Genomic DNA, 13,935 nt, shown 5'->3' on the forward strand with positions numbered 1-13,935 from the left:
CGGCGCTGGGGGAGGTGGGAGGGAGCTCCCGCGGCGGACCCCCGCCGGGGTAATCCGGCAGGGGTCCGCTCGGGTTTCAGGCCTCAGCTGCTCGTCCCACCGGTGGACGGACAATTAAATGAAGCCGTCCATCTGGACGGGGGTTTAAATATAAATGAGGTTCATTTATATGTTTAATCATCCGGGGCTTATTTGGAATTTGAACTCTGGGTTTCCTCCTCATTTAAAGAGCTGATGTATTTCCTGAGCCTTTCCGGCCTCCTGGTCGCCTCCAGCAGGAACCTGCATCATCTGCTCTGCTCCACGACAACGTTCATCTTCCACTCTGCTCTCGGTTATCCTGCTGGGGACCAGGAGGACCGGCGGGACCAGAGAGGGGAAGAGGACCAGAGGGACTTGGAGCACCAGCAGGACCAGTGTGACCAGTGGGACTAAGAGGACCAGCAGGACCAGCAAGACCAGAGGGACCAGCAGGATGAGAGGGATCAGGAGGACCAGAGGGACCAGGGGAAGCAGAGGGACCAGAGGGACCAGATGGACCAGAAGGACTTGGAGGACCAGCAAGACCAGCAGGATGAGAGGGACCAGGAGGACCAGAGAGACTTGGAGGACCCGGGGAACCAGCGGGAGCAGAAGGACCAGAAGGTTAACTCCTCCTCAGCTGGGGATCTGCAGGCGAGGGTCCGGAAGATGGTGGAACATCTCCATCTTCAGAGGTGGAGACAGGCCTCGTACTGAGAGCAGTGTGTGTACTCACATCGAACCTTGGAGAACCTGCGTGCACACCTTAGCAGCGAGGCCCCGCCCCCTCCCGCCTCACTTCCTGTTCGTGTCTTCATTATGTATGGATGCAGCACTGCTCCGACCCCGCAAAGGACTTTTTTAGCGCCACCAGTGAAGGGGCGGGGCCTATTTTTGTTGATTGACAGCAATTATGGTTGGGTTCGCATGAGGGCACACACACACACACACACACATGCAGAGGAGAAACAGAGGACAAACTGGAGGATGGAGACACACGTCCACCCGTGTCACTTCCTGTCTCACTTCCTGTCTCATGCAGGTGAGGCATCTCTAAGCTCCGCCTCCAGATGGTTGTTACTGCTGGAGAAGTTTGGCTTCAGAGGTCAGTCTGGGAATGGTTTTCTAAGGCAGGAGGATGGAGGGAGGATGGAGGGAGGACAGGAAGGATGGGAGGAGGAGGCAGAGAGGAGTAGAAGAAGAGAATTCCTCTAATGAGACGTGGAATTGTTATCGGTGACAGGGCTAATTATTTCCTCCGCTTCGTTAAGACACTACGCTAATCCTGTTAGCATGGAGGGAGACGAGGATGGAGGGATGGGAGAGGAGTGGGAGGATGAGAGGAGGGAGGAATACCACAGAGGATAAAAATAAACGAGAAGTGCAGCAGAGACGATGAAGGATGATTGAAGTGGAAACAGCGATGGAGAGAAAAAGAAGAAAGAAAGAGGGACAATGTTGAGAAAAAGATGGGGCGTTGAAGAAAGGCAGGAAGGAAAAGAAGAAATAAAAACAGAGGATGGAAAACGGTGAAAAGAGAAAGAGAGAGGGGTGATGGAGGGATGAAGAGCGGCGGAGGGAAAGGGATGAAGTGATGAAAGAAAAACAGAGGAATGACAGAGAAACGCAGCCTCCGTGCCTTTTGAAGACGGACTCTCCTCCTTCCTGCTCGGGTTTATTTTCCAATTAGCCAGACAGGAAGTCGTTAGTGTCGCCGCGGCGACGCTTCCTGTCCTGATTAGTCCCAAATCTGTGGCTCTTTTTCTTTCGTTTTTCCTTTTTGAATCTGCAACCTCTCCTCTGATCTTTGAGCTTCATGAAGACAAATTAGGTGTTAGAGCGCTGCCGCGCACACACTCTTACACACACACACACACACACAGATTAAAGAGTGTGTTTTGTCATGCTCCGTCCTCTTAAAAGTTTCTCTCCAGTGGGTCAGTTTGCAGAGGAACAGTAAACATCCTCTCACTGCTGGATGATGTGTGGTGTGTGTGTGTGTGTGTGTGTGTGTGTTTGTGTGTTTGTGGGTGTGTGTGTGTGTGTGTGTGCGCGCCTGTGCATGTGTGTCTCTTTCCTCCTTTTCCATTTGTGAAAAAAGGGTTTATTGCCTCATCGAGGAGTCTGTTTTCCGAGTTTTTCCGAAAATTTATTTCCATTTTTTAAAATCCTTCCCTTTTTTTTGATTTATTCTCACTCTTTCTTTCTGCTAGATTTGTTGCTGAGGAAGCTCTGGAATCAGAGCTGCTGTTTGTCTGGAGCTCCCCTGGTAGGATCTTGTTGGAGATGAAGCTGAAGAACCCCGTCCAGCTCCTCCTCCACCCTCCTCCTCTCTCTAACGTTGCATCATTATTTCCTCTTCGGCAATTTTACACTTTCTTCTTCCAGCCTGAACCGCCAAGCTGATCCAGTCTGAGGCGTGTGTGTGTGTTTGTGTGTGTGTGTGTGTGTGTGTGTGTGTGTGTGCGTGTGTGTGTGTGTGTGTATGTCCGGGGCCTTATCTTTCCCAGTCGCAGGCTCTGCAGCCCCACAGAACATTCCACCAGCTCTGAACACGCCGCCAGCTGGCGCGCGCATACACACACACACACACACACACACACACACACACACACACACACACACTTTCAGTTGCCTCAGCTGATCCTACTGCTGGCCATCACACATCTGTGGATGGGTGGAAGCCGACAGGCAGGCTGGAGATGAGGAAAAATGTCTTTCATCAAAGCCTGAACCTTCTTTTGATTTGTGACCTTTGACCTCAGCTCCTGTGACCTCCACACACCAGGAGACAGGGTTTGTGTGTGTGTGTGTGTGTGTGTGTGTGTGTGTGTGTGTGTGTGTGGTCAGGATGGGTTCCCGGCGGGGGAGGAGGGGGACAGACACTTGAGGTTGAATGTTTGTTGTTGTGAGAAGAAGAAAGCAGCGACAGGAGGCGAGGAAGAGGAGGAGAGAACAAGATGCAGATGGAGAGGAGGGAGGAGAAGATTAGGAGGAGGAGGAGACACAGGGAAAGGGGAGCAACATCGGTCTGGAGGAGGAGAGGAACCATCCAACCATCCAACCATCCAACCGTCTGCCCGCCCATCAGCACCTGTTGACAATTTAGTCTACAAAGAAACCAAACACTATATCTGGCGTGAGGGAGGAAGACCAAGAACCCAGAGAAGAACCAGGCTGGAGAACATAGGGAGAACCCAGACAGGACTTCTCAAACTGTGTGAGAAACTCTGTTTTCTCTTTTTCAGCTGAAACATGGCATCTGTCATCACACACACACACACACACACACACACACACACACACACATACTTCTTCATGTGTCATTGGGCAGAGTGAAGCAGCTCCACACTCGCTGACAGAGACGGTGGTTTGCTTCTTTGAATGTCTTTGAAAGCCATCAACACACCTGCAGCACACACCATATGACCCCTGACCCCCCCCCAACACACACACACACACACACACACACACACACACACACACACACACACACACACACACACATACACATATTCCAACACAAGTCAGATAATCAGCAGCAAAAAATGTAATTAAACAACCAGAATAGGAAAATTTAAGCTCTGAGGGTCAGAGATGCTGAAACACACCCCACTGTGTGTGTTCATGCGCATGTGCTTTTGGCGTGTGTGTGTGTGTGTGTGTGTGTGAGTGTGTGTGTGAATCTCACTATTTAAGCCACACAGCCCCAAGACAAAGAGAGCAAGAAAGTGGCGTCCACATATCTCCAGTCAAACACTCTCCTGCCTGGAAGCTCAGCTCTCCTCCTCCTCCTCTTCATCTTCCTCCTCTTCCTCCCTGAAGTTCACTCAGAAATACCAGAAGGCTCCAGAGGGGAAACTATGTTGCATCTCTGCATCCCACAGCAACATCACCCTTTCATTCTGTAGCTGGACGCTCAACCCCACGCACATACACACACACATACACACACACACATTTTGAAAAAAACAACCATCAAGAGGGGAATCAGTGAACGCTTAGGGAACGAACAGGGAACAAAGGCTATCAAAGTTGAACTATAGATTCTATTCATCAATTAAAGGCTCTTAGATTTAGAGTCATTCACACAAACACACAGATACACACACACGCAAACAAACACACACACAGATAAACAGAATATGTCCAGTAAAAAATCAAACACACAACTCACACAGTGAGATGTTAGAGACCATTGTGACTGCACTGGTTGGCACAGACACACACAGACACACACACATACACACAAACTCACACACACACACACACACACTCACCCTCAGGGTGTGAGAGCGGGCGGTGCTCGTTCTGTCAGAGCTGATTTGAGGCTTTGGTGTTGCAACACAAACCTGCTTCATGTTGGATTACCAGCCCACTGCTGAGGAGGTGTGTGTGTGTGTGTGTGTGTGTGTGTGTGTGTGTGTGTGTGTGTGTGTGTGTGTGTGAGTTTGTGTGGCTCTGAAGTGCCATGTGACTCCTGAGTAAACTTTAGCTTTTACTGTTACTGCAGTGTGTGTGTGTGTGTGTATGTGTGTGTTTGTGTGTCAGGTCAATGTCAGATTCCACTAACCTGTATGTGTGTATTTACACACCAAGTGAAATCTTGAGCCAGTAAATTGTGTGTGCATGCATGCGTGCACATGTACTTAAATCTACCAACATAGCACCTTTTTTTCCTAGTTGTTGTTAGAAGTGTTTTATTTACATGCAAGGCAGGATGAAAAAAACAGTCCCTGTCCCTCTGTCCTACTGTCCCTCTGTCCCGATTCCGGTCCCAGACCGTGGTCAGCCCTGCTGGAGGAGAAGGAGGCCAAAGTCAATATTGTCCATAAGGACAGGGGCCTTTCAAGAGTAAAAAGTCTGATTTTCAATTAATTCCTGCCCGTCCGTCCCATCCGGGGAGGTGGTGGGGGGGGGGGGCGGGAGGGGGCGGAGGTGACAGGAAGTTCATGGAGATCCAGTATTTACTTGGATTCATAGAAATCTTGCTTTCAGTGGAAACAAGGCCCGAACATTTCCTTGATATCTTTTCTCTGCAGCTCAGAGACGATAAGCAGCACTTCAGAGTGCGTGTGTGTGTGTGTGCGTGTGTGTGTGTGTGTGTGTGTGTGTGTGTGGTGAGCAGGAGAGAGCGGAGGATGGTTGTTTAAGTCTCTCTTATGAAAACACCAGTGTCTGCTGGCTTCAGCAGAAACCTGCAGAGACATCTGATCCCGCTGTGGGTTCTGACCTTCAGGGTTCTCCACCTCTGGAACAGATCCCTCTCCAGATCTCCAAGTGAGCTCCTGTAGAAGGTTAGCGTTTGTTCTGCCGATCTCCAGGGATGTTACAGATCTGTTGGTTTGTTTTTCTCCCTCAGTATCACCAACTGATCTTCCAAACATCTAAGTGTTCCTTTCAGCTGGTCCTGATGGATCCGAGGTTCAGTTCAGGATCTTTGACCAGATGGTTTGGATCTGATTCCATCCAGCTTCTGACTTCATCTGCTCGCTGAAATAAGCGAAGCCGATCGGAGCGGGGTTCTGAAGCTGAGACCTTCTCCGCGGCCTCCTGTGCAGCTCTGCGGCCGCAGAGCCCGGGTCTTCCCCCGGGACCCGAGGTCTGATCCCCCAGAAGACCCCCGTCCACCACTGATAAGGACCATCATCTCAAGCGCGACCTTCACTGCAGGCGAGGAGGATGATAGTCGGCGTCCCCGGAGAGGAGCAAGGAGGAGCGAGAAGGAGCGAGAAGGAGCGCCGAGAGAGATTGACGGACAGGCGGCACCCCAGAGACCAGGGGGGTCTAACTACATTCTCCACGGCCACGGATCTGAGAAGGTCAGACGACTCAAACTTTCATCAAAGTCTCCGGCTCGTCTTTGGTCCAACTTTCAGGTTCTGAGAATCAGGCGCTGGAGGCAGAGCTAACACCTCCAGAACATCTCTAACTTTCAAGGGGGCGGAGCTCCAAGGGAGAGGACCAGAGACACAACACAAAGGAGGAACACTGGACACAGCCAGAAGTGTGTGTGTGTGTGTGTGTGTGTGTGTGTTCATTAACAGTGATGATGATGATGTCAGTCAGACATGTGTGACCTCTGACCCTCATCTGTCAGCTGGAAGAGAGCAGCAGCAGCACAGAATGCTGGCAAACAATTAGCCAGGACCAAACACACACACACACACACACACACACAGACGTGTCGGTGCCCCCAGTATGTTGGCGTGTGTGTGTGTGTGTGTCGGCCTGGGAGGGGGGCATGCGGAAAACAGATGTGCAACATCTCACACATACATGTTAACAAGCGCCTCCACAGCTGAGGTCGCTGATTGTGTGTGTGTGTGGAGGGGGGTGTGTGTGTGGCACGGAACGTGTCTTTGCACGGCGTCGGCAGGAGCCACAAGAGAACAGCTGGACTGAAGGACATCTCGGCTCGGTCACGCAGCCTTCACCCCGAAAAGTTCCTCCAGAATCAGCCTCCACGCCAACCTCCGCATCTGCTGTTGCCATGGCGGCCAGTCTTTCAAGGCCATTTTGAGAGACCTCTTCGGGGCTTTCTACTCGATTACTTCATCCACTTTAATTACATTTTTACATCCGAGGGCCTCAACCTTTCTGGAGCCACTGAATCAGGATTTGGTTACATTCAGTGAAGATGGTTTGTGTGTGTGTGTGTGTGTGTGTGTGTGTGTGTGTGCGTGCGCTCTGATGTCGGCTCCAGACTCTTTAATTAGCCCACACGAAGCCTCTGATCTGATATTTGGCTCATCAAATGTTTCCGACGGACTTCTTTGAGGATCTGCTTCAGTTTCTGACCTGAAGATCCACATCTTTATCTCCTGACGTCAGCAGACGCCTCCATGGCTCTCAGCCTGGAAAGCTGCAGCTTTCACTCCTGGAGCTAAGACTCCTGCAGCATTTTCACGCAGTAACAAAAATAACACAGGAGGGTGTAGATGAATATGTGTGTGTGTGTGTGTGTGTGTGTGTGTGTGTGTGTGTGTGTGTGTGTGTGTGTGTGTGTGTGTGTGTGAGAGAGAGAGGCAATAAACCAGGTGTGTTTCCAGGCTTCAGCTCTGGGACACACCTGGATGCTTTGTGTGAGTGTGTGTGTGTGTGTGTGTGTGTGTGTGTGTGTGTGTGTGTGTGTGTGTGTGTGCATGAGTGTGAGTGTGAGTGTGCGTTTCCAGGTCGTTTTCCACGGGTTGTGACACATTTATCATCAGGTCATCCATCAGATGGTTAACGTGCTGTAATGGTGCTGAGCTCTGTTCGAGGGTATGTGTGTGTGTGTGTGTGTGTGTGTGTGTGTGTGTGTACCAAGTGAGGGGTGTAATATTCAACCCGTCCACTGATGTGAATTTACTAAAATTACAAAACAAAGTAGGATGTGAATCCTCGCGGCGAACCACTTCACAAGAGGCTCTACAGGATTTTGAGTTGTTTTTTTTTACTCAATTTGAAGGAATTTGTTTCAAAGCTTCCAGAGATTTCTGATCTTCCCCCTCACATCAAGCTGGTTTCAGAGGTAAACTCTGTTTATGCGTCTTTAACTCCCTTTTCTGCAGATTCTCAGCTAACATGGTGTTGGCTTTTGATTTTTCCAAGTGATTTCATCCTATATCAGCAAGAAGAAAACATTTCTTGGTTTTTATCTTTAGCAACATTCATGGGTAAAATGGCCTTTTATTTCCTTCGACCAACAGGAAACAGCCGTCAATTAAAGCCATGATTCCACCCTGGAAACACGAGGCCTTCCTGTTGCTGGCTGACCTTGTCCTACATGCCGGGGGCCAGCGATCGGCTGTCAATAAGCTGTTAGGACAACCACATAATAAACTGAAGCGCAGGGGACATTTTGTCCCCGTGCTCTGCGGCGCCCCCTTCAGGCTGCAGCCGTCATGAAGTCAAGGTGATGCTTCAGACAGGAACCAGAGGAGACCCTTCCATCTGATCCCTGGGACGGAGGTAAGGGGTTCCTGCACGCTGCTCCGCTGATGAAGATCTGATTATATATGTTTCCTTGTTCCCATTTAAAAGGTCATTCTGGAAGCTTCTGTGTGACCACGCGACCACTGCCTGTGGCTCACGCATACACACACACACGCACACACGCCCGCGTACCAAAATACCAACAAATAAACATGGGCGCTCAGACAAGTGTGATCAATGTTTGTGACATACACATATACACACTCGCACACACACACAACCGCCTCGAGGACATACACAGTCCCATGGTGTTGCAATCACACTCACAACACACACACTCCTCTACACATGCAGCAGATGCTTGCGGCTATATCCAGAAATAAAGACAATGGAACACAACCGCGTGTGTGTGTGTGTGTGTGTGTGAGAATGTGTCACCTCAAGCCTGCACTGTTTCTATGTTGCCTTATCATTGTGGCTGAATGTATGTACATACATATATATATATATATATATATATATGTGTGTATGTATGTGTTTGTGTTTCAGCGGTTACACACGAACACGTGCACCTTCATGTGTTCATTTGCTTTTGGTGTTAATGTCAGTGTGTGACTGTTGATAAAGTTTGTATGTGTGTGTGTGTGTGTGTGTGTGAGTGTGTGTGTGTGTGTGTGTGTGTGTGTGTGTCTGCGAGACACAGAGTGCTAGCTCGGAGTGCTAGTTATACAGATGCTAACAAGGTTCTGAATGAGGTTCCTCTAAACAAGTTTATCAGCTTCACAGATAAGGGCACACACAGACACACACACACACACATACACAATATGCAGAAATCTAAAAACATACGTGGCGCTGCTGTACAATCAGCTGAAAATAGGAAGTGATCATCAAACATATGATTGCTCGCAACTCTCAGCTGAGACGCTTGCATCGCTATCTTCATGCCATCCGTTCTATGTATATAACTTTTCCATCTATTTATTTTTATTTTTATTCATATCCTGTACATATTTCGAGCCTGGAGCTCTCATTGCAAAATTAAATTAAGCCCGCTGAATTAAAAATCTTGATTCTTGAGGCTCACTGAACCCCCTTGTGGCCACAAACAGAACCGCATTGTAATCGTAACAATGATTTTGTGTGACGAAATCACAGAAATGCAGTCCACCCAGTCCACCCATCCCCGGCTGTGGATCCATGTCTGCTGTCAGTCCACATCAAACCCTACCGTGCCTGAAGACCCCGGACCCCCGGACCCCACCCTGTTTCAAAGTATAGACGAGGAGTGTTTGACATCCCGCCTCCGGAGCGGCGCCAGCCGGCCTCAGCTCCGGTTCCACGGCTCAGGGTGGTTTCAGGTAAACTTCCTGTCAGAAACCGATGGTTGGGTAAAAGCCCCCCCAAGATGGAGGCAGTTTGGGGGGATGTTTTTATTCCTGGCAGCTACTAACACAGAATCTTAGATTTTTCATTCATCTGGTGAATAGTTGTGGTTATCTATTACTGTGGTCCACCATCTCATGACACTCTTCCATCATCTGAGATCATTCACATTGTAGAGAAGATATCCATCTGGATATCTGGGTCTTGACGGACAGCCAGACGGGGTCGACCCGGTTGCCGCAGCGCCAGCAGGCGGCTTCAATCAGACCCAGGTTTACAGCAGACTCGCCGCCGTGTCCACCTAATCACACACTCTGCCTCAGCAGACACCGACCAGGGCTCTGCAACGCCGACGCGGCTTCCTGCCGAGGCGCAGCCCCCGCCAGGGACGCCGCCCCCGCCGCGGCTGCCGGCCCAGGTGAGCAAACATGGCTAATTTCTCCAAATAAACACTTTAGTGCCACTGATTGGAAAGACTGAAGCCAAGCTGCCGCTGCCACCCAGATGTGTGTGTCTGTGTGTGTGTAGGCGGATGGCTCTTTGTTAAACATTTACTTTGGGGGGTGGGAGGGCATCTGGATGTGGTTCCACACTGAGGCTGGTGTCGCCCCCATCTTCAGCCAGACCATCACTGACACGCCGAAGGATTCTGACTGGAGCAAAGATGGGGAACATGTGGAGCCTCCCCATCCTTCACACTCACACACACACACACACACACAGTAGTCAGGCTGCTTGTGTGCATTTGGAGTAAAGGCTTAATTATACTCATGTCTGTGGTTCTAAAGTACTCTGACAGATTTAATATTACACATTACTGCATACTTATACTCTTTAATGAGAGGCTCTTCTGAGTGGAATCAACACCACAGGAGACACACTTCTGCCCAGTGTGCGTGTGTGTGTGTGTGTGTGTGTGTGTGAGTGTGTGTGCGCGCGTGTGTGGAGGGGGGGGGTTGCAATGAGGTGTAAGTAAAAACATGTGTATTAAGTGTTTTGGTGTGTGTTTACTCTGCCCACACACGGATTTGGAAGTAGGAGGTGTGTGTGTGTTATCTCGCCAGGAACAAACACGGACGCACGGTCCGTTGCGCCCGCAAACAAATGCACACACACACACACACACACACACACACACACAAATACACACACGCACACTCCTGCCCAGTGTGTGTGTGTGCCCCCCCATACACACATGTTTTTGTTTACAATGAGGTGAAAGTAATGACATGTGTATTAAGTGTGTTGAGTACGCAGCACACACACGGATTTGTGTGTGTGTGTGTGTGTGTGTGTGTGTGTGTGTGTGTGAGTGAGTGAGTGAATGCATTTGTTTGCGCGCGCGACTGGCCGCGCGTCCGTGTTTGTTCTTGGCGAGATCACACACACACACACACACACACACACACACACACACACCAAATTAGACAGATAATCAGTGAATAATTAATGAATTTGGGCTCTCTGGAGTTCAAACCCTCAACCCGGGGACGGAACCGGGATCTCCAGAACCGGGAGCAGAGGAGTGTAGAGGAGGGTCTCACCTGGTAGCTGGCGGATCTTCAGCCGAGCCTCCACTGGCTCCCGTAGGCGGCGCGCCAGGTGCAGCCGCCCGGTGTCCCGCTCCACGTGCACCGGTGGCTCGGCCCCGGAGATCAGCTCGAACCGGCGCCGCTCGAAGCGCCGGTCCGGCACGGTGAAGACCAGGTCCCCGACCCGCGCCTCGTCCGGGACGGTGACAGCGTAGGTGGGCTCCTCGGCCAGGGCTCGGGGGACCCGACGGCCCCGGGGGGCCCCGGCGGGCCGGCGGACGGAGACATGTAGGAACACCGGCTCGCTGAGCAGCGCCGCGGCGCCGCCGTCCCGCGCGTAAAGACGCACGGCGAAGCGGCGGACGCCGCGCAGGGATTCGGCCAGTCGCACCCGTCCAGTGTCCGGGCTCACCCGCACCAGCGGCGACGGCGGCGCGGCGAAGACGGTGACGCGTCCGTTGCCCTCTGCGTCCCCGTCCCGTGCGCGGAAGCGAGCCAGCTCGGTTCCGGGCTCCGTCCGCTCGTCGACCTCCACCGTCTGGTTCCCGCCCAGGAACCGCGGGATGTTGTCGTTCCGGTCCTCCACCTCCACCTCCACCTGCACGGCCGCCGGGACGCGCCCGCAACGCGGCGGGAGCGCGACCGTCAGCCGGTACATGGCGATGAACTCTCGGTCCAGGGGCCTGGAGGACTCCAGGGCCAGGCGGCCCCCCTGGAGCGGGACCAGCCGGAAGTCCGCGGCGTAGTCCCCGCTCAGTACCTGCGCGGTGGCACACCCGCCGGGAGCCGCCGGCAGCAGCACTCCCCGCACCGGCGTCCCGGCGGGGGAGTTCTCCGCGATCCGTCCGGAGAACCGGAGCGCGGCGGGGAGAGACGGGGGGAGCAGCAGGAGGAAGAGGAGGCGGAGGGGCGGCGGGACCGCCGGCATGGTCCCGGTCGAACCCGGTTCAGGACGCGGGAGGCCCGGGGGGACAGGAAATCACCTCTGGCTCTTCCGGCCAAAAGAACATCCGGACACACTCGCACACATCCAGGGCTTTGCGTGGCGGAGCGGGGCGGCCGCCGTGGGACGACCGGTACCGGTGCGGGAGGAGGGAGAGTGGCGGCCGAAGACACGCTCCGGCGGGAGGCGGCGGGAAGCGTCGGGAGGCCCCGCCCACCGCGGGGGACGGACCAATCACAGAGCGGCATCCCCGGGAGACTGATGGAGAGAGAGAGGGATGGAGAGAGAGGTAGGAGAAGAAGAGGGGGAGATGGAGAGAGTAAGACAGAGAAGGAGGGAGGGAGAGAAAGGGAGGGCAGATGTTCGACCCCTCTCCTGAGCGTGTGACTGATCGGCCGATCACTGATCGATGCCGGACACCACGTGAGCGCAACATTGATCCCCCGCCCTCGACCGCATCCGGACGCGTCATTACGCGCGGCGAACTGCCTCCCTTCGGTACCGCTAATATTACTCGTAGTACTCGTACTTCTGTAGCAGTACTGCGTCCCGCCTCCGCCGAGATTCGAACTTTCACTCTCTAGACTTGTTTTTGCCTCCATCCAGGCAGGAGGAGGAGCAGCGGGCAGCCCATTGGACGAGACACGCAGGTGACCACAGGTAGGATGAGCCGGGGGCGGAAGTCAATCCGCTGAGACCGGAAGTGGAGCGGAGTTTCAAAACAAAACATCCGCCGAAGAGATTGGGGCAGGAGGAGGAGCCGGAAGCGAACCGAAACGGAAACTATCCCAGGACATGAATAACAGAGGCCAGGCAAACTTTGAACAGCTGCAAGTTCAGGTGGGAAGGAGGTGATCGAGATGTTCTCGGAAAAAGGCTTATTGTTGCTCCTGGCATTTCTTGCTCACTATCTATATATATTTATTCCAGTTATTTATTTTTTATTTCTAGCATATTCTCAGGCTGTCTTCTTGCTTATCACCCTCCATCCCAATCAAACTGAATTCTGTTTAAAATGCAATGAGTCCTTTCCAACCCTGGAGATATCTTCTACCTAGGAGATGCTATGCGGTGGGGATTGTTTTAAATTCATATTTTGGTGGATTTCTTTATTTTCTTCTCTTGATTTATTGATTTGAAAAAATATTTTTCACATTTTAAGATTTAATTTTTTTTATCTTTTAAATTTATGGATTTACAAATTTATGATTTTAGATTTTATTGATTATATTTATCGTCATAATTTTGATTCCTGTATCTCTTTGCAGCATCCAAACATTCTGCCAGTCTTACGGAAATACTTATTTTTTCTTGCAGGTTCTCTCAATTCTTCAGCGTGAGTTTAAGAGTAATATCCCGTCATTTTCTGCCATCCCTCCCGCGGTCCTGCGGCACATCACCATGGCAGCGGTGTTACGGCTGTAAGTGGCTGCTACAACTAGTCTGAGACAGTAAATCCCGTTAAACCTGCAGGAACACGGAGCCAAATCCCTCGTAATCATCTCAAGCGCCGTCAGCCGGACGTGGGTTTGAGCCGTAAGACGTCAGTGGACAGAGCCACAGCGGCACTCATCCTGCTGCCGCCCACGGCCCCGTCCACACAGCAGATGCTGGATTCAGGTTGGATTTCACAATAAAAAAAAAAAACCCGTCCTGTTCCATCCACCAGCTCTGGACACAGTCCCAGATTGCTGCTTTCATCTGGTACCTTCTCCCCGGGATGTGTGAGTAGCCCGGTCCGGCCTGGAGACGGATCGCTTCCAGTTTGACAGATGGATTCAATCCCAACCAGGAAGGTGAGCGGCGCTGACCCCCACCCCCACCCATCGGTCCCAGATGTCACGCAGCAATCTGAGAACCATCAACCTGTCCAACGCGATGAGCACGTTTCCGCCAGACTGCTGCCATGTGTGTGTATGTGTGTGAGCACAGCAGATGACTCTTTAAACAACGGTGATTCCCCTCTGAGTACACACATGTACACACACACCTAGCTCTGTCAGGACATTTGGTGAAACGCATGGCCTTCAGACCACTCGCTCTTCGTCATCCCTCACTGGTCGTAGCTTCTTATATGGGTAATGACGTTCCCCGTGAGATGGGTCGGAGCCGCAAAGCACATGGCAGGACTGAGGC

The 13,935-nt window shown here is 51.9% G+C and overlaps 1 protein-coding gene across 1 annotated transcript in view; it reads right to left on the reverse strand.

Annotated features, from left to right (window-relative positions):
- LOC147230500 (neural-cadherin) overlaps nt 1–11,876 on the reverse strand; it is a 57,365-nt gene extending 45,489 nt beyond the window's left edge. The window contains exon 1 of the mRNA XM_086153915.1: nt 10,869–11,876. Within this exon, the coding sequence (XP_086010041.1) occupies nt 10,869–11,784 (916 nt within the window). The 5' untranslated portion in view covers nt 11,785–11,876. The remainder of the gene's footprint in view (nt 1–10,868) is intronic.
- Nucleotides 11,877–13,935: the final 2,059 nt, after the last annotated feature.

This window comes from Fistularia commersonii, chromosome 10 (assembly GCF_037954325.1).
Source record: "Fistularia commersonii isolate RoL2024-O1a breed Wild chromosome 10, RoL_Fcom_v1.0, whole genome shotgun sequence".
In the NCBI taxonomy this organism is placed as follows: domain Eukaryota; kingdom Metazoa; phylum Chordata; class Actinopteri; order Syngnathiformes; family Fistulariidae; genus Fistularia; species Fistularia commersonii.